Below are 22,325 nucleotides of genomic sequence, written 5' to 3'. Positions count from 1 at the left end.
ATCAAACCTGTCGTCAAGCAGTAGTAATTAATATAATTTGATGAAACAATTACTCATAATACATATAAGAACCATCAATGCCCGAATATATTGGTGGGTTAAGCCAAATAATAGTGCATTAAAAAATTTAATTAAATTAATAAAATGCAAGCCTGAACTGGGTGCCTTCCATATTACAAAACTTTTTTCCCTGTTCATTTCGTTTTAACTTCTCTTTCTGAGCTGTTATCGTTTCCATTTTCCATGGGCAGCTACTTGTAAAGCTTGGTTTTTCAGACATAAATTACAGCTGTTTTCTCACATAAAGACCAGTTAACAAACGAGAAGGCGAGGCAATGGACAGTGGTCTCATCAGCTTCACGGACTTTCCAGGCAAAAGCTTGGTCATATGAAGCATGACGTCCCATTGTTGACATGCAGATTCCCGCAGGCAAGCAAGCAAATCCCTGTTATTAAAGTTGAAATCTTTAATTATGTTTTACTAGACAAATTACAGCAGCCCTTTAATTATGTATTTACTAGACAAAAGCTTTATGGACTCACCTGCTGCATTAACTTGGAAAAATCGGAGCACAATGCCTTGCTTCCAGATTCATCAAACAATTTATCCAATGTGATGTCTTGTAGAGCCACTAGAGTTGTCTCCAGCATGTCAAGCCCACCTTGATTTTCAAATATGAAAACCAGTTGTGACTGCAAAACCGACAGATTAAGATTGCATCTGCAGGACCTGATATTCAAGGTTCGAAGATAAGTCTATAATTCTAGATATTTTAACCAAGTTGTGGCCATACCTTCAAAGAATAGTATAAGAAGGATATCATAGATTTCGAGTGGATCAACGATGTCAACACCTAAACAATTACCCAATTTCACATCCAAACTCTTTGGTTCCCAAAGTAAATTCATTCCGGGATGTATCAGTCAAATCAGTGGCCCCAAGTATTTGGATGTTATTTGTGAAATAGATTTGAGCCTGCTCTTAGGGACCAAAACAAATAAAACCCATTAGCTAATAATACTTGGAGACAGTCTGGAAGAATCAGATCGAGTACCTCAACAATTAAGACTACTTGTGGTCCAAGTGAATCACATATAATACATATCATGGCCATGTCCTACTATTTAATAAGTAAGAAACAAACAAACAAGGGAAATAGAAGTTTGACACGGAAGTAACAATCACAATGTATTATATATATATATATATATATATATATATATATATAAGAACAAACACACTTTCTGAACTATGATGGTTGAAAATAATGAAACTGATTTTCCTTTTAAAAATTAGAACCAGAATATCCTAAAGAATATATTGATATAGTTATGAGTTCAATAGTTGTGTTTGTAGGATGTATTTATATATAATAGGTTGAAAATGATCTAAATAAATACTATCGTATAATCACTCTATAATATTAAAAAATATTCATGAATTTACTTATGTCAAGCAGGATTGCATTCTAAGTTGGACAAATTAATTATGCCACCTTCAACTTTAGGAATTTAGAAAGCACGAGTGGAATTTATAGAGCAATCAATAATGTCACAAGATATTGATGTATCTATATAAGAACCGACACAAAATTTTATGTTAGAGATGAATATCTAAAATTTTAAGGGAAATAATTTATAAAATTTTAGTAGATGAAAACATATTATTAAATATAAAAAATACTTAAATTATATGAGAATTTGAAATTTTCAATAGAACGACTTTCCTATTAGTCCCTCCTCAATCTATCCCTGATTACATATTTTCAAAGCACCAGTGAGAAGCGGGATATTGATAGAACCACCTCCAATTCTCACTTCAAATCATGAGATTGTTGGATGATTCTTGGATTAATGATGTAATATTAAGGTAGGAAGAACCACCCACTTCAACTGCTTTCTTTGCCTTGTCTCCAAACTCTTGAGCTCTTTTTCTTCTTTCTTTTCCTTCATCTCCTTCATCCATCAAATTCTCTATTGCATTTTTAACATGTTCCTTCTTCAATAAGAAACCTGATTTCTCATCACCAATGTTCGTAGGTTTGTCGATTCCAAGGCTCACTCCGATTTTCAGTATTTGTACTGCAAGTTTCTCGTTACTAAACTGGTCTGCCAATAGAGGCAATGTTATCAATGGGACGCCTGCTGAAATGCCTTCAATTGTCGAATTCCATCCACAATGAGTTAGGAAGCCTCCTATTGCCCGGTGTGACAGAATGAGTACTTGTGGAGCCCATCCCTTAACTATAAGTCCTCTTCCTTTCGTTCTTTCCTCGAATCCATCTTCTGCCATCCACTTCTCAACTTCGTTCGATGTCGTGTTATTTCCTCTTAGCACCCAAATGAAGGGTTTCTTCGATGCCTCTAAGCCTAAACCCAACTCTATCAGCTCTGGACACTTTACAGTGCTGATGCTTCCAAGGCAAGCATAGATAACAGATTTTATTTCTTGAGAATCAAGCCACTTCAAACACTGCTGCTCATTGATCGAAGCCTTGTTACCTCTTTCAGCCTTATCCGACTCGTCTTTGTGGCTAAGAGAAACTGGACCTATACACCAAGCTTTTGTTACCTTCCTATACTCCTCGACGAAAGCCGACTCCAACTCCTCGAAAGTGTTTATGACAACCCCATATGTTGCTTGGCTAGCTTCTACGAGTGGTTCAATTATTTCCTTCCAGGACTCATCCCTCTGAAGCGGTAACTGGACTTTGGTGAATTCAACCTTCTCGGTCAAGCCTGGCACCGTGAAGTATACGGAATCAGAGGCTACGGTCTCAAGTATCTTGGAGGAATGTATATTGTGCAAACAAAGGGTACAGAAGCAACAAAATCCACTGAACGATATCCTTGGAATCTTAAACCTGGTAGCAATTTTGTGGGTATAATAGAGGCACACGTCTGAAATAATGCAATTGGGGCGAGGTGTTAGCTTCTCAAACAACTTCCCCACTGATTCTTCCATCTTGTTTGCTGCTATGATGAATTTGCGGAAGTCCTCCGATGAGTGCACCATGTCTACATTCTCAACCCCATCTGGAAATCCGACTTCATTGCCAGGAAACCGGAGCCGCACTAAACGGATAGGATGCCCCAATTCGATAGCTCGAGCGATCGATTTCTGGACTCTGTCTGCATTATGAGGTGTTGTAACTATAGTGACAATAACGCCACGGTGTGCCAAGAGTCTACCAATATCTACCATGGGGAGCAAGTGGCCTTGAGCCATGAAAGGGAACAACACAAAATGAGGCTGTTCGGATAAGGAACCCATTGAAATGAAGTGTAAAGGAAAACGAAAATGAATTTGTAATAAAAGGGTGCAGATATATGTTATATATAGCGAAGTTTGAAGTTCAATTCAGATTGGTATTATTGGAATGGCTGATGCAAGAGCATACATAAGCATATTGGTTTATTCGGCAAAAAGATGAGGTTGTGATGAAAAACTAGAATTCTGTGGACTTGATATTTGAACCCTTTTTGTCTGTTCCATGTAAACTCCATTTCAGTACGTGTCTAACCAATGACTCTTGAGTGTTCCAAGTAAAAAAAGGGATAAACCCCATAGGCCAGAAACATCGAACCAACAAATCGGACTAGCCAAAATTATTTATGATTTGAAGTGATAATGATCCAAAATCGATTTGATTTTGAATCATCATCAAATCACAAATCAAACTAAAACCGACTTGAGTCAGAATTATTTATAACTTGAGGTGATGACAATCTAAAATTGATTTGTTTTTGAATTAGTGTCGACTAAACTCGATTTGGACCTAATTATTTTAGATTTGAACCCGACCTAAGAACGACTTGAACCCAAATTGAACTTGATAATATGATCATCGAACCTGACCTGCATCCGATTTGATATAATCCGAACCCGAGACTAACATAGTAAATTATTGATATTACTCAACATGTTATCTACCTGAACTGTTATGAACCTTGTCTGTAATTGATTCAATCTAACTTGACTTGTTATTAAAAGGATTTGATATTGATCTACTTGGTATTTATCTGATTCATAAGTTACAATTGATGAAATTGTGAGAGTGTGAATTTATGATATTATAGTGTGATAAAATAATTCTTCACTATTTAAAGTACATGATTAATTATGATCATTAAATTAATATGTTTACAAGCAAGTACATTAAGTCGATTGATTAAGTTGTTAATCTTTTTTCCATCCCATATCCTTAGGTTATGTGTTCTAGACCCACTAGGAGCACTTCTGTTCCTTCCCTGGAGTCCCTCATTCCCCTATTCTTTAGGTAGAATTACGATTAGATTTAGAATTTATCGAAAAAACTAACATGTTTACTTTTATATTTGTAAATTATGTTGAGAAAACATTTTGATATTTCGATATAACAAAAGTGTTAATGAATTTTAAGATTAAATTTTAAGATTTTATATTCGATTCAAAATTATATATTTGATTCAATTATTCGAATATCAAAAATATTACTCCAAGTTTTCAAAGATCAATTTTTACTCCTTACTTAATGAAAAATTGTGATTTATACTTAAAATATTTTTGGAACAATTTTTACAAAGTGTTTCGAACCATAATCGAGTCAAAATTGAGTTTTAAATAGGGAAGTATTGATACCCCTTAGTGAGTATCGATACCCCTCAAGCATCGAATGCAAAAAAGGTACGGATACCCCATAGGGTATCGATACCCCTTTATATAGTGATACCGATACCTAGCCCAAAGGTACTGATACCTCTAATTTGATTTTTGACTCCGAGAAATAACAGAATGCAATATAGGCACCGATACCATGATAGGTATCGATACCTCTTTGCATGGTAGTATCGATACCCCCTTGAGAGGTACCGATACCATGGGTTTTCTAACGGTCGAAATATTTGAATTTTATACACGTAGTACCGATACCCCTTCAAGGTGTATAGATACCCATACGCTCCCAACAACTTTTTCAAGTGGATTTTCACACTATAACGGCTCTATTATCACCAATTTGATTCCCAACGGTCTGAATTCACCTAAGGTGTATTTAAACAAGTTCTGAAGCCTTTGATCAAGAAGAATTACAAAGTATTGAGATAAAAACAAGAGAGAAAGCATCAAACATCAAGTTTGAGCAATTCAAGCCAAATTCCTTTCAATATTCATTTTGCTTTCAAGAACACACTTTGTGCTCAATTGTATTTATCTTTGAGTGTTCTTTATTTGTTCTAGAATTGTGCAAACATTCTACCTTGTGAGGTTTTTCTGTAAGTTTGCAAAGTTTGTAATTTTCTCTTTGAGAAGATAGTATTCTCAAGAATTTGGGGTATAATTCTTGAGGGAGTTGTAAGGTTACTCTTTGTCCTCAAAAGAAAGACAAATTAATGAATTTGTGGAAAATCCTTAGTGTGGATAGCTAAGATAGTGGACGTAGACTTTGGTTGAGAAAGTCGAACCACTCTAAATCGCTGTGCCAATATTTTCAATTTTCTGTCAAAGCTTACACGTAAATTTTAATTGCCAGTTCATCCCCTCTTGGTCGATTCATCCGATCGATTAACTCAACAACTGGTATCAGAGCTACACTTATTTGAAGGTTTTACCACATCTTGAGTAGATTCGGGAAGAGTTCAATCAATATACAAGTCATCAATGGCCTCTACATCAAACTTCGACTTCGTTCTTGATTCTTAGCCCGTCAACAAACCTCTTTTCTTCAATTGAGCTAATTATGCTTATTGGAAGAATAGGATGAAATTCTTCATTCAAGCTAGTGACATGGGAGCATGGAAAATCATGATGAACGGATACTCTGAACCATCCACAAATTCGAATATGTGGAGTGAAGAAGAGACGAGATTATTTCAGCTCAACTCAAAAGCTATCCATATTCTTTTCTGTGCACTTGGACCAGATGAATACGAGAGAATATCATCTTGTTCAACCGCCAAGGAGATATGGGACAAACTTCAAGTCACACATGAAGGAACTAACAAGGTAAATTAATCCAAAATCAGTCTTCTTACTTGTAGTTATGAAAATTTCAGGATGAAATCAAATAAAGATATCAAAGCTATTACAGATATATTCTCGGTGATTGTCAATGGCCTCAAAGCATTTAGGGAAATAATCCCCAATGAGAAACTTGTGAGGAAGATAATTTATTCTCTTCCAAAAGCTTGGCAATCAAAGAAGACTACGATTATCGAAGCTAAAGACCTAAAGTCTTTAACTTTCGATGAACTCATTGGTTCTCTCCTCACTCATGAAATGATGATTCAAGATGAGGTAGACCTCGAGAAGGAAGGAAGCTATAAAGAAGGAGACTGAGAAAAAGAAGAATGTTGGTGTTTCTCTTAAATCTATGAAAGATAAGAGTGACTCTGACGATAAAAAAAGATGAAGAAATGACCTTACTTTCCAGAATACTCAGAAAATTAATGAAGCCAAATAGAGGAAGAAAATTCCAACGAAATGAAGGCTTCAAAAATGAGTCAAAAGAGAATGACCCAATCATTTGCTATGAATGCAAAAAGCCTGAGCGTATTAAATACGATTGTCCACAATTGAAGAAGAAGGGTCTTTCAAAGAAGAAGCATAAAGCACACGTAGCGACTTGGAACTATGACGAATCATCTGATGAAGAGGAACAATAAGTAGTAAACTTGTGCTTAATGGCCTTCGGGAGGACTCACATGTAACCTCTAACTCATCTAATTTAGAAGATTATTATTTGATGAGTTATTAGAGAAATATAATGGGTTGGCTTCGGATTATGAGAAATTATTTTCAAAATACAAGAAAGATATTTCAAAGTTGAAAAATGAAAAATATCTCATATTCAAGACCAACATTGAACTTGAAAGTAAGATTAAAAATTTGCAAGTCAAAATCGATGATTTTGAAAAGAAAAATTCTGATTTGCAAAACTTACTTTCTAAAGTTTATGATGATCATAAAAAAGAAATTGATGATCTTAAAGCTTCTTTCAATAAAGTTAGAACAAAATGTTTTGAAAAAGGAGAAAATTCAAAATCCAACTATATTAGAAAGAATTTTAAATCTTACAATCATAAAGGTCCCCAAAGAACCTCAAATGGTAAAATCAGTAGGAGTATATGGGTTCCTAAAGGACTTGATACTACTAAAGATAAGGATATCCTAAACAAATGGATACCCAAGGGGACAAGGCTTTTAGGGACTGATGAATATGGACCCAAAAGAATTTGGATACCAAAAATCAAAAATTAATCTATGTTTATAGGAAAAGGAGCATTGCTTCAAGGCACGAAATTCAAGTTCAAATACATGGTACCTTGACAGTGATGCTCGAGACACATGACCAGAAACAAGAGCCGGTTTACTAAGCTTAACGACAAAAATGGAGGAGTGTTATCCTTTAGTGATAACTCAAAAGGTTACATTGAAGGTATAGGTACTATATGTAATACATCTTCCATACAAATAGAAAATGTGTTATATGTGAATAGGTTAAAGCATAATCTATTAAGTATTAGTCAATTATGTGATAAATGATACACTGTCTTGCTTGAAACAAATGGTTGTAAAGTTATTGACATTGCATCTAATCGGATTATGCTTATCGGTCATAGAATAGGAAACATTTACATGGTGTATTTAGATTATATTAATATGACTAATTTATGCCTAGTTGCCAAGGATGAACATGATAGTTGGTTATGGCATAGGAGACTAGGACATACAAGCATGAGTGTTTTGCAAAGACTAATTCAAGGCGATTTAGTAAGAGGGTTGTCAAAGCTAAACTTTAATCTTGATAAAATCTGTGATGCATGCTCAAAGGGAAAACAAAAGAAAGTTTCCTTTAAATCCATTAACGATGTATCAACTAGTAGAGTATTACAATTGATCCGTATAGATCTATTTGGGCCAATTAGAACTACTAGCTTGGGTGGAAAACAATATGCATTTGTCTTGGTAGATGACTATTCTAGATATATTTGGGTTCTATTTTTAAGTACTAAAGATGAAGCATTAGAAAATTTTATTACTTTTTCAAAAATAATCTAAAATGAAAAAGGTTACTTTATTTCAAGTGTTAGGAGTGATCATGGTACTGAATTTGAAAATCTTGGATTTACTGATTTTTGTAATTCAAATGAAATTAGCCATAATTTTTCAGCACCTAGAACCCCTAAACAAAATGGAGTTGTTGAGAGGAAAATCGAACTTTAGAAGAAATGGCTAGAACTATGCTTTGTGAAAAATTTGCCAAAAACATTTTTGGGTGGAAGCCACAAATACCGCTTGTTATTTTATTAATCGAGTAATGATTAGGCCTATTTTGAAGAAAACTCCATGTGAAATTTTCAAAAATAAAAAGCCTAACATTAGTTATTTTCATCCTTTTGGATGTAAATGTTTTATTTTAAACAACAGTAAAGATAACCTTGGTAAATTTGATGCTAAAAGTGATGAAGGAATTTTTCTGGGTTATTCCTTAAATTCTAAAGCTTATAGGGTATTTAATAAAAGAACTTTAGTGGTAGAAGAGTCTATTCATGTTGTTTTCAATGATAATCTCCTTCCGAGGAAGGATTCATGTGTTGATGATGACGTAGGTATTGTAAATGCAAATGACGTTGGAGAACCATCATCAAATGAAGAAGTGAAGGATGAGGAAACTCAAGATACCTTTAAGAATCTAACCATTAAAGAAAGGGAAATCACATATCCAAGAGAGTATAACTATGTCAAGGATGGTGAGATATTAGGTGATCCATCCAAAGGGGTAACTACTCGATCTTCTCTTAGAGACATTTGTAATTATGTTGCATTTATCTCATGCATAGAGCCTAAAAATGTTAAAGAAGCATTAACCGATGAAAATTGAATTATGGCTATGCAAGAAGAGTTAAATCAATTTGAGAGAAGTAAAGTATGAACATTAGTTGAAAGGCCTCGTAATAAATCTACTATAGGTACTAAATGGGTGCTTAGGAACAAACTAGATGAGAGTGGTAATATAGTGAGGAACAAGGTTAGACTTGTTACTCGAGGCTATACTCAAGAAGAAGGAATTGATTATGATGAAACACATGCTCCCGTAGCTAGGATGGAAGCGATTAGAATGTTATTAGCATTTGCATATTTCAATGAATTTAAATTATATCAAATGGATGTTAAAACTTTTTAAATTGAAAAAATCATTATATGGTTTAAAACAAGCTCCTAGAGCTTGGTATGAAAGATTGTCAAACTTTTTAATTGAAAAAGGTTTTTCAAAAGGAAATATTGACACTACATTGTTTATAAAAAGAAAAGGTGAAGATTTATTGGTAGTTCAAATTTATGTTGATGATATAATATTTGGTTCTACTAATGATGCTCTTTGCCAAGAATTTTTTAAGTTAAATACAAAGTGAATTTAAGATGAGCATGATGGGGGAGCTATCATTTTTCTTGGGGCTCTAAATCAAGCAAAGGAAAGATATCATCTTCATCAATCAAGCAAAGTACATTCAAGATATGCTGAAAAAGTTTGGATTGGAGAATGTGAAACCCCAAGCCACTCCTATGAGTTCTTCTACAAAGCTTGACAAAGATGAAGGAGGTAAATGTGTCGATGTTAAATTATATAGGTCAATGATTGGTTCTTTACTTTATCTAACCGCAAGTAGACCGAACATTATGTTTAGTGTTTGCTTATGTGCTAGATTTCAATCATGCCCCAAGGAATCACATCTACAAGCCATTAAGAGAATTTTTAGATACCTTAAGAACACTCATAGTATATGACTTTGGTATCCTAGAGACTCTAGCTTCAACTTACATGCCTTCTCTGATGCGGATTATGGAGGATGCAAAATAGATAGGAAAAACACCTCTGGTACTTGTCAATTCCTAGGAAATATGTTTATTTCTTGGTTTTCAAAGAAACAAAATAGTGTTGCATTATCTACCACTGAAGCGGAATACATTTTGACTGGTAGTTGTTGTGCACAAGTTTTATGGATGAAACAACAACTTTTAGACTATGGAAGTGAAGTATGTACAATTCCTATCAAGTGTGACAATACTAGTGCTATTTGTCTCACTAAAAATCTCATTCAACACTCTAGAACTAAACACATTGAAATTAGACATCATTTCATTAGAGATCATGTCACAAAGGGAGATGTAGTTCTAGAATTTTATATATACTTTGCATCAATTAGCGGATATTTTTACAAAACCTTTAGACAAAGAGAGATATTGGATACTTAGGAGAGAATTAGGTTTAACTAACCTACCTTAAAATGATTTTAGCACTTTTATTTAGCAAATGAAAAATGCATATAAAAATAACATTTTTGAATGCCTTCTATGCTAATAGTTAGGGGGAGTTTATGATCTTTAGTGAAAATTAATAATATGTTCAAATAAAATTTAAGGGTAGATTTGATTGATTGAACATAGTTAATTTTTGTAATATGAGTTGTCAATACCACTAGAGTTGATTAATTTTGCACGCTAAGTGTTTAAATACAGATTTTTGACATTTCTGTGCACTAGGTATCGATACCGGTCACCCAGGTACTTATACCCCGTTGCTAGGTATCGATACTGATTTAAACAGTATCGATACCCTTCTTGAATGTGTATCGATAGCCCTCGATCGGTACCGATACCCCTATTCGGGTTTAGGCTTTAAAATCCCTAAAATAACACATTTTGTCAAAACCTAAATATAAACACTCTTCACGTCATTTCCTCCCTCTCCTCTACCAAATCATCTCCTTGCTCATATCCTTCGATTTCAAGTCGGATTTCATTCGTTCTTCAACTCATAATTCTACTACTTTCAACAAAATCGTGCAAACAACAACAAATCTCACTCAATCTCGATTTTTCAAGGTAAACGTTTCTAAAATACTATTTTATTGATTTTTGAACATAGGACTACTTTTAGTTAGTTCTAGTTCAAATTAGTGATCGGGCATTTAGTAGATTATAGTTTAGGACTAGAATCTACAACTAATTTTCTCAAAAACACAAAAAATTTCAAAAAAATTTGAAATAATTTTTTTTAAAATTATTGCTTTTGATTTAATTATGTCATTTTTATGAAACTATATACATTATAATTTTCCAAAATTAGTTTTCAAAATTTCCTGTTAGACACTAAGTTAGAGAACATTGAATATTGAGGACTCATATTAAGTTTTGAGAATAATTGTTTCATACATGTGTTTTTTAAAATTGCAGGTATCCCATTCCGGTTTTTAAACCATTTCTAAACGAGCTAGGACATCTTCCAGTCGATCAAACCCACCTCCAAATCCACCTCCTATTCTACCACAAAACCCTAATAAACCCGAGATAACCATTCTAAACTTATGTTTTAATGAACCTAAACATAGAGGTCTCTACTCTAGGTTCATAAACCATTTTGAGTCTTATAACATTAGGGAAGAGCGTATCCCGTCTCTCCAAGCTATGATAGACATGAAATTTAAATACCTCTAAACCCTCAAATCATGGAAATTTGATAATCTCTTTAATCTTGAACCAGTTGCTTATCACCAACTCGATCGTATTTTCTACTCCAATACAGTTTGTGTTCAAAACGAGTCTCGAACCGCAACCGAGAGTATTCGATCTTATCTCCTAGGCTAATATATTAATATAGACTCAGACTACATTGCTAGTACATTTGGATTAGATAACAGAGGGTTAGATAATGAGTGAGCTATAGTGTCTACTCCTTATAAAGCCAAGTCTAGTGAGAGTGTTTTAGATTATCATGAATGTTTCCTTCATCTCATCATCTCTTGGTGGTTCAGACCATCCGGAGGAAAGTACTCCACTCTTAGAGCACATGACTTTTGGTGGATACATTGTATCCAATAAAAATAAGAAAATAAATTTCCCTCATATTATCTTTGGAGAACTCGTAGAATCCGTAAAATAAGAAAATAAATTTTCCCTCTAAACGTGTTGAAATATTAGTTTATGGATGTCTACTTAGTAATATGTTTATCAAAGTTGAGCTTAAGGTAGAGCTTGATGTAGCCATCCCTCTTACCACCCAAATCAATCTCATATCTTTACGAAATTCAGGATAGAGTGGAGACAAAGATCAATGGGTTCGCTCAACACAGAAAACTCCGGGTGCTAGCTCTTCATGAGCTGCTCCAGCTCCGATTGATGCTTAAGAGCTAGAAGATCTTCTACGGGATGTCGACGATCCCGTAAACCAGGTCGAGGACTAGCCATCCAGGCAAGACATTTCAATGCCTCCATATTTTCAGTCTTTTATGGAGATATTGGATTTAAGGTTTGCATCCTTAAAAGTCTCATTTGACTGCTCACCATAAAGCAATGGAAAATAGATTCAATGTTGTTGATGAGAGACTTAAAATTGTTAAACATTTTGAATGATTTGGATGAATTTTGAATATTTGGTTTAGATGTTTGTTTTGGATATTTGATTGTGGTTTGTTTGAATTACTATGAATGTTTATTAGTTATTTGAACTTAAATTGAATTTTCATTAGCTTATGCATTATTTACATCTTAGTTAAATTATGACCAATTCCCAATTTGCATATTATTTTTTAATATAGATTATGGACTAATAGCTAATATTTCTCTTGACTTTGATCTTAGTAGCTATATCAGTATAAATCAATTGGATATTTTCTTTAAAACCTTGTTTAAATATTTTATAGAGTCTTTTTGATTTAACAAAAAGGTGGAGAAATGTTATAGTAAGGAGGAGTAATTTTTCAAAGTAATTTTTCAAAAGAAAAAAAAATCTTAAAATTTCTAAAAAGTTTTGTTATATCAAAAATGGAAGATTGTTGAGAAAATATTTTGATATTTCGATATAACAAAAGTGTTAATGAATTTTAAGATTTTATATTCGATTCAAAATTATATATTCAATTCAATTATTCAAATATCAAAAATATTACTCCAAGTTTTCAAAGATCAATTTTTACTCCTTACTTAATGAAAAATTGTGATTTATACTTAAAATATTTTTTGGAACAATTTTTACAAAGTATTTTGAACCATAATCGAGTCAAAATTAAGTTTTAAATAGGGAAGTACTGATACCCCTTTAGTGAGTATCGATACCCCTCAAACATCGGATGCAAAAAAGGTACGAATACCCCACAAGGTATCGATACCCCTTTACATAGTAGTACTGATACCTATCCCAAAGGTACCGATACCCCTAATTTGATTTTGACTCCGAGAAATAACATAATACAATATGGGTACCGATACCATGATAGGTATCGATACCTCTTTGCATAGTAGTATTGATACCCCCTTGAGAGGTACCGATACCATGGGTTTTATAACGGTCAAAATATTTGAATTTTATACAGGTAGTACAGATACCCCTTCAAGGTGTAGCGATACCCATACGCTCCCAGTAATTTTTTCAAGTGGATTTTCACACTACAATGGTTCTATTATCACCAATTTGATTCCCAACGGTCTGAATTCACCCAAGGTGTATTTAAACAAGTTCTGAAGCCTTTGATCAAGAAGAATTACAAAAGTATTGAGATAGAAACAAGAGAGAAAGAATCAAACATCAAGTTTGAGCAATTCAAGCCAAATTCCTTTCAATATTCATTTTGCTTTCAAGAACACATTTTGTGCTCAATTGTATTTATCTTTGAGTGTTCTTTCTTTGTTCTAGAATTGTGCAAACATTCTACCTTGTGAGGTTTTTCTGTAAGGTTGCAAAGTTTGTAATTTTCTCTTTGAGAAGAGAGTGTTCTCAAGAATTTGGGGTATAATTCTTGAGGGAGTTGTAAGGTTACTCTTTGTCCTCAAAAGAAAGACAAATTAGTGAATTTGTGGAAAATCCTTACTATGGATAGCTAAGGTAGTGGACTTAGACTTTGGTTAAGAAAGTCGAACCACTCTAAATCGCTGTGCAAATATTTTCAATTTTCTGTCAAAGCTTCCACCGAAATTTTAATTGACAATTCACCCCCTCTTGGCCGATTCATCCGATCGATTAACTCAACAAATTATAATCTATAAATATATTCAAAAGATCTATTAAATTAATAATTTAGAACAAATTATTAAGTATGAATATTAGATTAATAAACTTAACTATGATTATTAGATTAATATATTTACTTTCCATATTAATTATGATAATTATATTAATAAATTTAATTATGATCATTAAATTAATTTTATTAAATGATGTATTTATTGATTATTAATTTTTTTAGATTATAGATTTATTTATTTTAATTAATCATTGATATCTGATCTAATGATTAAACACCAAGAATCGAACCCTGACATTGTTTAATGAATCTAATACTTCATCCAACTAGACCAACTAGTTATTGATTTTATAAATTTACTTTAAAATATCAATAAGCTTAAATCATTGTTATGATGTAATAATTAATTAATAATTTAAATATAATTTAATTTTAATATATAAATATATATATATATTTAAAAATGATTTGATTTAAGATAATATTATAATACGAGTTTAAAAAATTTATTAATGCATGTATCATGTATATATGTTCGATCAAATATATGAAATGTATGTATGTATCATGCATGTATTTATGTACGTATGTATGTATAATTTATAATTTATTAATGTATGTATCATGTATATATGTAAATGTATGTATAATTTATTAATGCATGTATCATATAAATTATATCATAAACTTCAAACACTATAAATTATATCATAAATTAATAATATCCAAACTCTAAACTTTTATTCACCAACTTTTTAAATGAATATAATTTAGTCCATTTTAATATTAATTTTAGCTTTACATTTTAAAATTGTTTTAATTTGATCTCTGTGTTGTTTAATTTCAGTTTATAATTTCATGTTTTTTAATTTAGTCCTTAAAATTATATTTTTATCCGAAATTGGCCCATTTTATTTCAACTTTTTTACAATTTACTCTAAATCACATAAATTATATCATAAACTCCGAACCCTATAAATTATATCATAAATTTATACTTTCCTAAACCTATAAACTTTTGTTCACCAACTTTTTAAACGAATGCAATTTAGTCCATTTTGATATTATCCTCATCTTTACATTTATTAATTGTTTCAATTTAACCCCTGCATGTTGTTTAATTTACTTAAATTTCAATTTTTAATTTCATGTTTGCTCAATTTAATCCTTGAAATTTTATTTTTATTTGAAATTACCCTATAATTATTTCTATTTTTTTGTAATTTACATTGACCATATAAATCATATCATAAATTTCATTTCAAACCCTATAAATTGTACCATAATCTCCAAACCCTATAAACTTTTGTTCACCAACTTTGTAAATGAATGCAATTTAGTCCATTTTTATATTAATTTTAAGTTTATATTTTACAATTTTTTTAATTTAATCCCTACTGTTGTTTAATTTATTTTTCAATTTAGTCTTTAAAATTATATTTTTATCTTAAATTGGCCCATAATTATTTTTATCTTTTGTAATTCACTTCAATCCATATACATTAGACGTTCATGAAAGGTGGAAAATAATACACCCTAAAATGACTCGACCTGAAGTCCCCATTTGTACCTAGTCGGGGACTTGAAGTTCACCTGAAACCAATATTACCCGACCTAAATTTTATCCTCCAATGATGTGACTTGATCTGAACAGGACTCGACTCAAAGTCCATTTGAACCTAAATTAAAATTATATTTAACTGATTCAGACCCAGACTCTTTTGATATGAACTGATATTGATCTGACCTGAAATTAACTCGACCAGAACTCTAATTGAATCTGATTTAAAATCAACCTAAAAATAACTCAAACCCGAGTAAACCCATACCCAACTTGATCTGAGTCCAACAATTGAATTGACCTGACATAACATATCTAATTTAATCTAACCTAACATAATCCAAACTGACACATAAATGATTACCTAATTTCACAACCTAACTATTAGGTTCCAAAGTATATTCATTTCGGGATGTATCAGCCAAATCAGTGGCCCCAAGTATTTGGATGTTATCTGTGAAATAGATTTGACGCTGCTCTTAGGGACCAAAACATATGAACCCATTAGCCAATATTACTTGGAGAACAGGTCCTGGAAGAATCAAATCGAGTATAATTAATACTACTTGGGGTCCAAGTAAACCACATATAATACATCACATGGCCATGGCCTACTAAAGTAAGAAACAAACAAACTAACAGCAATGGAAATAAAACAATTATGCACATTCAACTTTACAAATTTAGAAAGCACGTGCCGTGGAATTTAATAGAGCAATCAATTATGTCACAAAGATATTGATGTAGCTATATAGAAATATACGCAAAATTTTGTGTTAGAAACGAACTTATAAAATTATGTTAGAGACGAAGTTATACAATTTTAAGGGTTTATAAAATTTTAGAAGATGAAAACATATTGTCAAATATAAAAAAATACTTAAATTATATGGAAATTTAAAATTTTCAAGAGAACAATTGTCCCGTCAATCCCTCCTCAATCCATCCCTTCATATAAATCATTGTATCCATATATAATGTAGAAAAATAACATAATGACAGAAGCATGCATGTTCTCAAAGCACTAGTGGGAAGTTGGGGCAAACCATAATCATAGAACAATTGGTTTACATTGTAAAATACATATTAATAGAACAATTCCTCAACACTTTTCATGAGATTGTTGGATGATATCTTGGATTAGTGATGTAATATTAAGGTAAGAAGAACCCCCCACTTCAATTGCTTTTTTTGCTTTCTCTCCAAACTTCTCAGCTATTTTCCTTCTCTCTATTCCTTCATCTCCTTCATCCATCAATTTCTCTATTTCGTTTTTAACATGTTCCTTCTTCAGCAAGAAACCAGATTTCTCATCACCAATGTTCGTAGGTTTGTCGATTCCAAGGCTCACTCCGATTTTCAGTATTTGTACTGCAAGTTTCTCGTTACTAAACTGGTCTGCAAATAGAGGCAATGTTATCAAGGGGACGCCTCCTGAAATGCCTTCGATTGTCGAATTCCATCCACAATGCGTTAGGAAGCCTCCTATTGCCCGGTGTGACAGAATGAGTACTTGGGGAGCCCATCCCTTAACTACAAGTCCTCTTCCTTTCGTTCTTTCCTCGAATCCATCTTCTGCCATCCACTTCTCGACTTCGTTCGATGTCGTGTTATTTCCTCTTAGCACCCACATGAAGGGCTTCTTCGATGCCTCTAAGCCTAAACCCAACTCTATCAGCTCTGGACACTTTACAGTGCTGATGCTTCCAAGGCAAGCATAGATAACAGATTTGGCTCCTTTAGAATCAAGCCACTTTAAACACTGCTGCTCAATGATCGAAGCCTTGTTACCTCTCTCAGCCTTATCCGACTCGTCCTTGTGGCTAAGAGAAACTGGACCTATACACCAAGCTTTCGTTACCTTCCTATACTCCTCTACGAAAGCCGGCTCCAACTCCTCGAAAGTGTTTATGACAACCCCATATGTTGCTTGCCTAGCTTCTACGAACGATCCAACTATTTCCTTCCAGGATTCCTCCCTCATAAGAAGTAACTGTGCTTTGGTGAATTCGACTTTTTCTGTCAAGCCTGGCACCGTGAAGTATTCGGAATCAGAGGCTACGGTCTCAAGTATCTTGGAGGAATGTATATTGTGCAAACAAAGGGCAAAGAAGCAACAAGACCCATTGAACGATATCCTTGGAAGCTTAAACCTGGTAGCAATTTTGTGAGTATAATGGAGGCACGCGTCTGAAATAATGCAATTGGAGCGTGGCGTTAGCTTCTCAAACAACTTCTCCACTTCATCTTCCATCTTGTTTGCTGCAACGAAGAATTTGCGGAAGTCCTCCGATGAGTGCACCATGTCTACATTCTCGACCCCATCCGGCAATCCGACTTCATTTCCGGGAAACCGGAGCTGCACTAAACGGATAGGATGCCCCAATTCGATAGCTCGAGCGATCGATCTCTGGACTCTGTCTGCATTATGAGGCGTTGTAACTATAGTAACAATAACGCCACGGTGTGCCAAGAGTTTACCAATATCTACCATGGGTAGCAAGTGGCCTTGAGCCATGAAAGGGAACAACACAAAGTGAGGCTTCTCGGATATGGAACCCATTGAAATGAAGAGTAAAAGGAAGACGAAACTGAATCTGTAATTAAGGGGTGCAGAGATCTGTTATAATAGCGAAATGTGAAGTTCAATTCAGACTGGTATTATTGAAATGGCTGATGCAAGAGCATACATAAGCATATTGGTTTATTCGGCAAAAAGATGAGGTTGTGATGAAAAACTAGAATTCTGTGGACTGCTGGATTTGATATTTGAACCCTTTTTGTCTGTTCCAAGTAAACTCCATTTTAGAACATACAATACAATTAACTCTCATATTTAAGATATATTTATATTATATAATAATAATTGAATTAAATTTATACTTCGTTATATTTTATTATTTTTAATTGAAACTTTTTGAAATAATAAAGTATAGAATAAAAATAATTAATAAATGATAAAATTATTTTAGTTAAAATTTAGTGAATAGTTAAATCATAGGAGGTTAGTAATTTTTTCATCCAAATTAAATCACAAATCTTGTACAACATCTTAAAATTGAGGATAAACTACATAAATACTCATTGAACTTTTAGGACACTTATATTTAGTCATCGGGCTTTTGAAACTTACAACACAATCATTAAACTTTTAATTTACTTTAAATACAGTCATTTTCTTTAACTATCGTTAAGAAATATTGGCATAACATGTTAAAGCCATCTTCTTCCAAAAGAAAAACCCCAAGTTTCTCTAACTAACTAGTAGCCACTAGCCTCTTTTTGCTTGAGCCATCAGCATCTGACATTCTTTTAATCTCTCTCACTTTTAAACACAACACTCATCATGATTCAGAGCTTCATCATCTCTCAACGGTCATCGAACCTTAACACCTTAAAAATTTGGTTTAGAATTTTTTCAATATTCGATGTCTAGAAATTTGTTTTCAGTAATTATTATAATATTTTGAATTTTCAAAAAATGAGATTAATTTTATTGATTAAATAAGATTAAGATATGATTTGATTTGAAAGTTGTTTAAGGATTAAAATGTGATAAAAAGGAACATGATGATTAAAGTGAAAAGGAAAAACTTAGGCGCTCAAATGAAAACAAAGGGAAAAGATGAATGGTTAAGAGTTAATTAACACATGAAATGATTGTTATTAAAACGTAGAAAAGATGAATGATTGATTCTATGATTTTATCATTTTCTTTTTAGTGAATAAGTTATTAGATGTCTTATTCTTATAATTTAGTCCAAATTTTGTATTTCTTTAAATTGACTTAGATTAGTAAACCCTTTGAGGTGGGTTTTATTCCAGTTGTCGTTGGATTGAATAGACAAAGTAGCAAGTCCTTTTCGTCTTCTCCAAATTCCAAAAGTCACCGTTGTTGAAACCAAGTTTGAAACCCTAATTTTTTATTTTAGGGATTAAGTCATGTTAGTAGTCCAAACTCTAAATTAATTAGATATTTGATAAGCTCTCAAACTTAGATTTTATTCGGCGTCGTTCGTTTTTAATTTGAAGAAAGCTAATATGAAATCATAAACTTAAATTTAGAGATTCAAATAGTTTAAGGGATCAAAACCCTAAATTGAGTACATCATTGGAAAGCTTATGAAATTTCCTATTGAATGATATTATTATTTTCATCATTCTCCAAGTGTAAGTGAAATCTTAAAATTTGACCATATTTAATGGTTTATATCAATTTAAGGTTTATGTTGGTGTTGACTTTGGATGATGAATACCTTGATGAATATATGTTTCTCAGTTTTCTAGAGCAAGAAAGTTCAGTGGAGTGTTGCCTTGTTTGCTGCAATGAAGAACTTGCGGAAGTCCTCGGACTAATGCACCATGTCTACAGTCTCAACCCCATCTGGAAATCCAACTTCATTGCCAGGAAACCGGAGCTGCACTAAACGTATAGGATGCCCCAATTCGAAACTCGAGCAATCGATTTCTGGACACTGTCAGCATTATGAGGTGTTGTAACTATAGTAACAATAACGCCACGTTGTGCCAACAGTGTACCAATATCTACCATGGGGAGCAAGTGGCCTTGAGCCATGAAAGGGAACAACACAAAGTGAGGCTGCTCGGAAATGGAACCCATTGAAAGGAAGACGAAACTGAATTTATAATAAAAGGATGCAGAGATCTGTTATATACAGCGATATTTGAAGTTCAATTCGGATTGGTATTATTGGAATGGCTGATGCAAGACCATACATAAGCATATTGATTTAATCGGCAAAAAGATGAGGTTGTGATGAAAAACTAGAATTCTGTGGGCTGCTGGACTTGATATTTGAACCCTTTTCTTCTGTTCCAAGTAAACTCCATTTCAGTCTTGTCTAACCAATGGCTCTGAGTGTTCCATGTAAAAAGGCATAAACACCATGGGCCAGAAACATCAAACCAATAAACAAAACATCTTAAAGGCATTATCATGTGAAGATGGTCAAACCATAAATAAGACTAAAATCGACTTAAGTCAAAACTGTTTATGATTTGAGGTGATGATGACCTAAAATCGACTTAAATCAAATCAGATAAAAATACTTTTGAGGGTGGACACACATGTAACAAAACAAGAACATCTACTAAAATGGTTTATATAGAAAAACAAATATCCATATCTGAACAGAACTTATACTAAGTCTGGGGGATTGAGTCCTCAAATTATAAAGGTCAATACTTTTTTTAATTCCTCAATCAAATAGACTGAAACACATGTCATCATCTTCTTCTTCTTCGACTTTCTCCTCGTTGGCCTCCGCGGCACCGGCCTCGTCTCCACCAACTTCAGTAGCGGTTACCGTGAGGGCAGCTCTGGAGGAAGGAATGGTTGCGAATTTCTCTCTTCCAACAGCAATAAGCTCAGTCAAATCCTTTCCCATAACTTGGGACAAAAGCAACTCAATCTTGGCATCATCAACTTCAGTTCCAACTGCCAGCCAAAGCAGCAGTACCAAGCCAATATTAATATTCAATAAATGTTTGTTTGTTTTTGCTTCCATTAAACCGTTAGATTCCAAGACAGAATTCACAAGTAAATAAATACATATCATCGATCATTCTAAAAAAATGTGGGAACGAACAAGATTAAATCTTTGATAAAGAAACAGCATTAACAATTATAGTTTCCCATCCTTCCAAAATTCAAGTAAAAAAAACATAAAACACAATGCAAATAAATCAAGAAACAAAGAGAAAAATAAAGAAAGAAAGAGAACCAGAAGCAAGAATGTGGTTCAAATCCTGAGCAGAAGGGTTGGCGTTGCCTCCCAACACGGCCAACAAATATGCTGCGATCTCCTTCATTTTCTTTCTTCTTTACTCCAACCCTAATATTAATATATCAGTAAAAAGAAAGAAAAACGAAAGAAAGCTTTGTGAGTAGTGAATTTATAATGGTTTGAAGACGAATTAATCTTGCTCTCCAAGTCTCCTACTATCAGCAAAAAAAAAATTGAGCTGGGAATTTATTAGGGTTTTCGGATAAATTGGAAACGGCTAAGGAGTGGTTTGGTTAAATTCGGTAAACTTGCTCTCCACGTACTAGAAATTAGTTAGATTGACATTCATAATATTTGATGCAAAAAATATATTTTATAATAAATAAAAAGGGTAAACTACCTATTTAGCCACTCACCTATTCTTATGTTCTTGTTTTGGTCATTCAATTACTATTTTTTTAAATCATACTTAACGTTAGGTTTGTTTTTGTTTTGTCCTTGGAGGTTCTGGGTTTGTGCAACTGCGTCTGCAGTGTTATGTTGTTAATTGATTAAGAAAGTTCTAAACAAATATTACCTTGTAATCATCCTAAATTATTCAAAATAATGATTTTATTGACATAAGATGTGATTAGAATATCCTAATAGTTTGAGGATGAAATTGAAATATTCAAAGGTTTAGGATAAAATGTTCAAAAATTTGAGAATTGATTCAGAATGAGAGTCTTAATTTGAGAACATATTATACAATTAACTCTCATATTTAAGATATGTTTATATTATATAATAGAATTTAATAATAATTGAAATAAGTTTGTACTTCGTTATATTTTTATTATTTTTAATTGAAAATTGTTGAAAAATAAAAATAATTAATAACTAATAATTATTAAATGATAAATTTATTTTTTAGTTAACATTTAATGAATAATTAAATCTTAGGAGGTTAGTAAAATTTTCATCCAAATTAAAGGAAAATTCTACAATGCTCGATGAGCACCGTTGAGCGTAATTAATTT

At 32.8% G+C, this 22,325-nt stretch overlaps 4 protein-coding genes across 4 annotated transcripts; all 4 read right to left on the bottom strand.

Annotated features, from left to right (window-relative positions):
- Nucleotides 1-114: 114 nt before the first annotated feature.
- LOC120211672 (homeobox-leucine zipper protein REVOLUTA-like) lies at nt 115-824 on the bottom strand. Its single transcript, XM_039210169.1, has 3 exons — nt 795-824; nt 544-693; nt 115-446 (listed from the first exon to the last, which is right to left on the bottom strand). Exons 1-3 carry the CDS (start codon nt 822-824, stop codon nt 273-275), a joined length of 354 nt encoding a protein of 117 aa, XP_039066100.1. The 3' UTR covers nt 115-272.
- Nucleotides 825-1,707: 883 nt separating this feature from the next.
- Nucleotides 1,708-3,313, bottom strand: LOC120211704 (UDP-glycosyltransferase 73C5-like). The gene has a single exon (XM_039210191.1). The coding sequence runs from the start codon at nt 3,272-3,274 to the stop codon at nt 1,820-1,822; it is 1,455 nt and encodes a 484-aa protein (XP_039066122.1). The 5' UTR covers nt 3,275-3,313; the 3' UTR covers nt 1,708-1,819.
- A 13,281-nt stretch (nt 3,314-16,594) lies between these two features.
- Nucleotides 16,595-18,189, bottom strand: LOC120211703 (UDP-glycosyltransferase 73C1-like). Its single transcript, XM_039210189.1, has one exon. It carries the CDS (start codon nt 18,120-18,122, stop codon nt 16,662-16,664), a length of 1,461 nt encoding a protein of 486 aa, XP_039066120.1. The 5' UTR covers nt 18,123-18,189; the 3' UTR covers nt 16,595-16,661.
- Nucleotides 18,190-20,735: 2,546 nt separating this feature from the next.
- On the bottom strand, nt 20,736-21,479 carry LOC120211664 (60S acidic ribosomal protein P2A-like). Its single transcript, XM_039210162.1, has 2 exons — nt 21,304-21,479; nt 20,736-21,017 (listed from the first exon to the last, which is right to left on the bottom strand). The coding sequence occupies exons 1-2, from the start codon at nt 21,389-21,391 to the stop codon at nt 20,779-20,781; spliced, it is 327 nt and encodes a 108-aa protein (XP_039066093.1). The 5' UTR covers nt 21,392-21,479; the 3' UTR covers nt 20,736-20,778.
- Between the last annotated feature and the right edge of the window lie 846 nt (nt 21,480-22,325).

The sequence above is a fragment of the Hibiscus syriacus genome, unplaced genomic scaffold (assembly GCF_006381635.1).
Source record: "Hibiscus syriacus cultivar Baekdansim isolate YM2019G1 unplaced genomic scaffold, ASM638163v2 tig00109980_pilon, whole genome shotgun sequence".
In the NCBI taxonomy this organism is placed as follows: domain Eukaryota; kingdom Viridiplantae; phylum Streptophyta; class Magnoliopsida; order Malvales; family Malvaceae; genus Hibiscus; species Hibiscus syriacus.
Note: the sequence above shows the minus strand (reverse complement) of the source record. Positions and strands in the feature narration are given on the sequence as shown.

Bases quoted from the DNA above. Each gene is read 5' to 3' on its own strand.
- LOC120211704 (XM_039210191.1), bottom strand. From the start codon at position 3,274: ATGGGTTCCTTATCCGAACAGCCTCATTTTGTGTTGTTCCCTTTCATG.
- LOC120211703 (XM_039210189.1), bottom strand. From the start codon at position 18,122: ATGGGTTCCATATCCGAGAAGCCTCACTTTGTGTTGTTCCCTTTCATG.
- LOC120211664 (XM_039210162.1), bottom strand. From the start codon at position 21,391: ATGAAGGAGATCGCAGCATATTTGTTGGCCGTGTTGGGAGGCAACGCC. The intron at 21,018-21,303 runs GTTCTCTTTCTT...TTTGGCTGGCAG, and splicing joins GAACCACATTCTTGCTTCTG to TTGGAACTGAAGTTGATGAT.
- LOC120211672 (XM_039210169.1), bottom strand. From the start codon at position 824: ATGATATCCTTCTTATACTATTCTTTGAAG. The intron at 694-794 runs GTATGGCCACAA...TCGGTTTTGCAG, and splicing joins TCTTATACTATTCTTTGAAG to TCACAACTGGTTTTCATATT. The intron at 447-543 runs GTGAGTCCATAA...CTTTAATAACAG, and splicing joins TTTCCAAGTTAATGCAGCAG to GGATTTGCTTGCTTGCCTGC.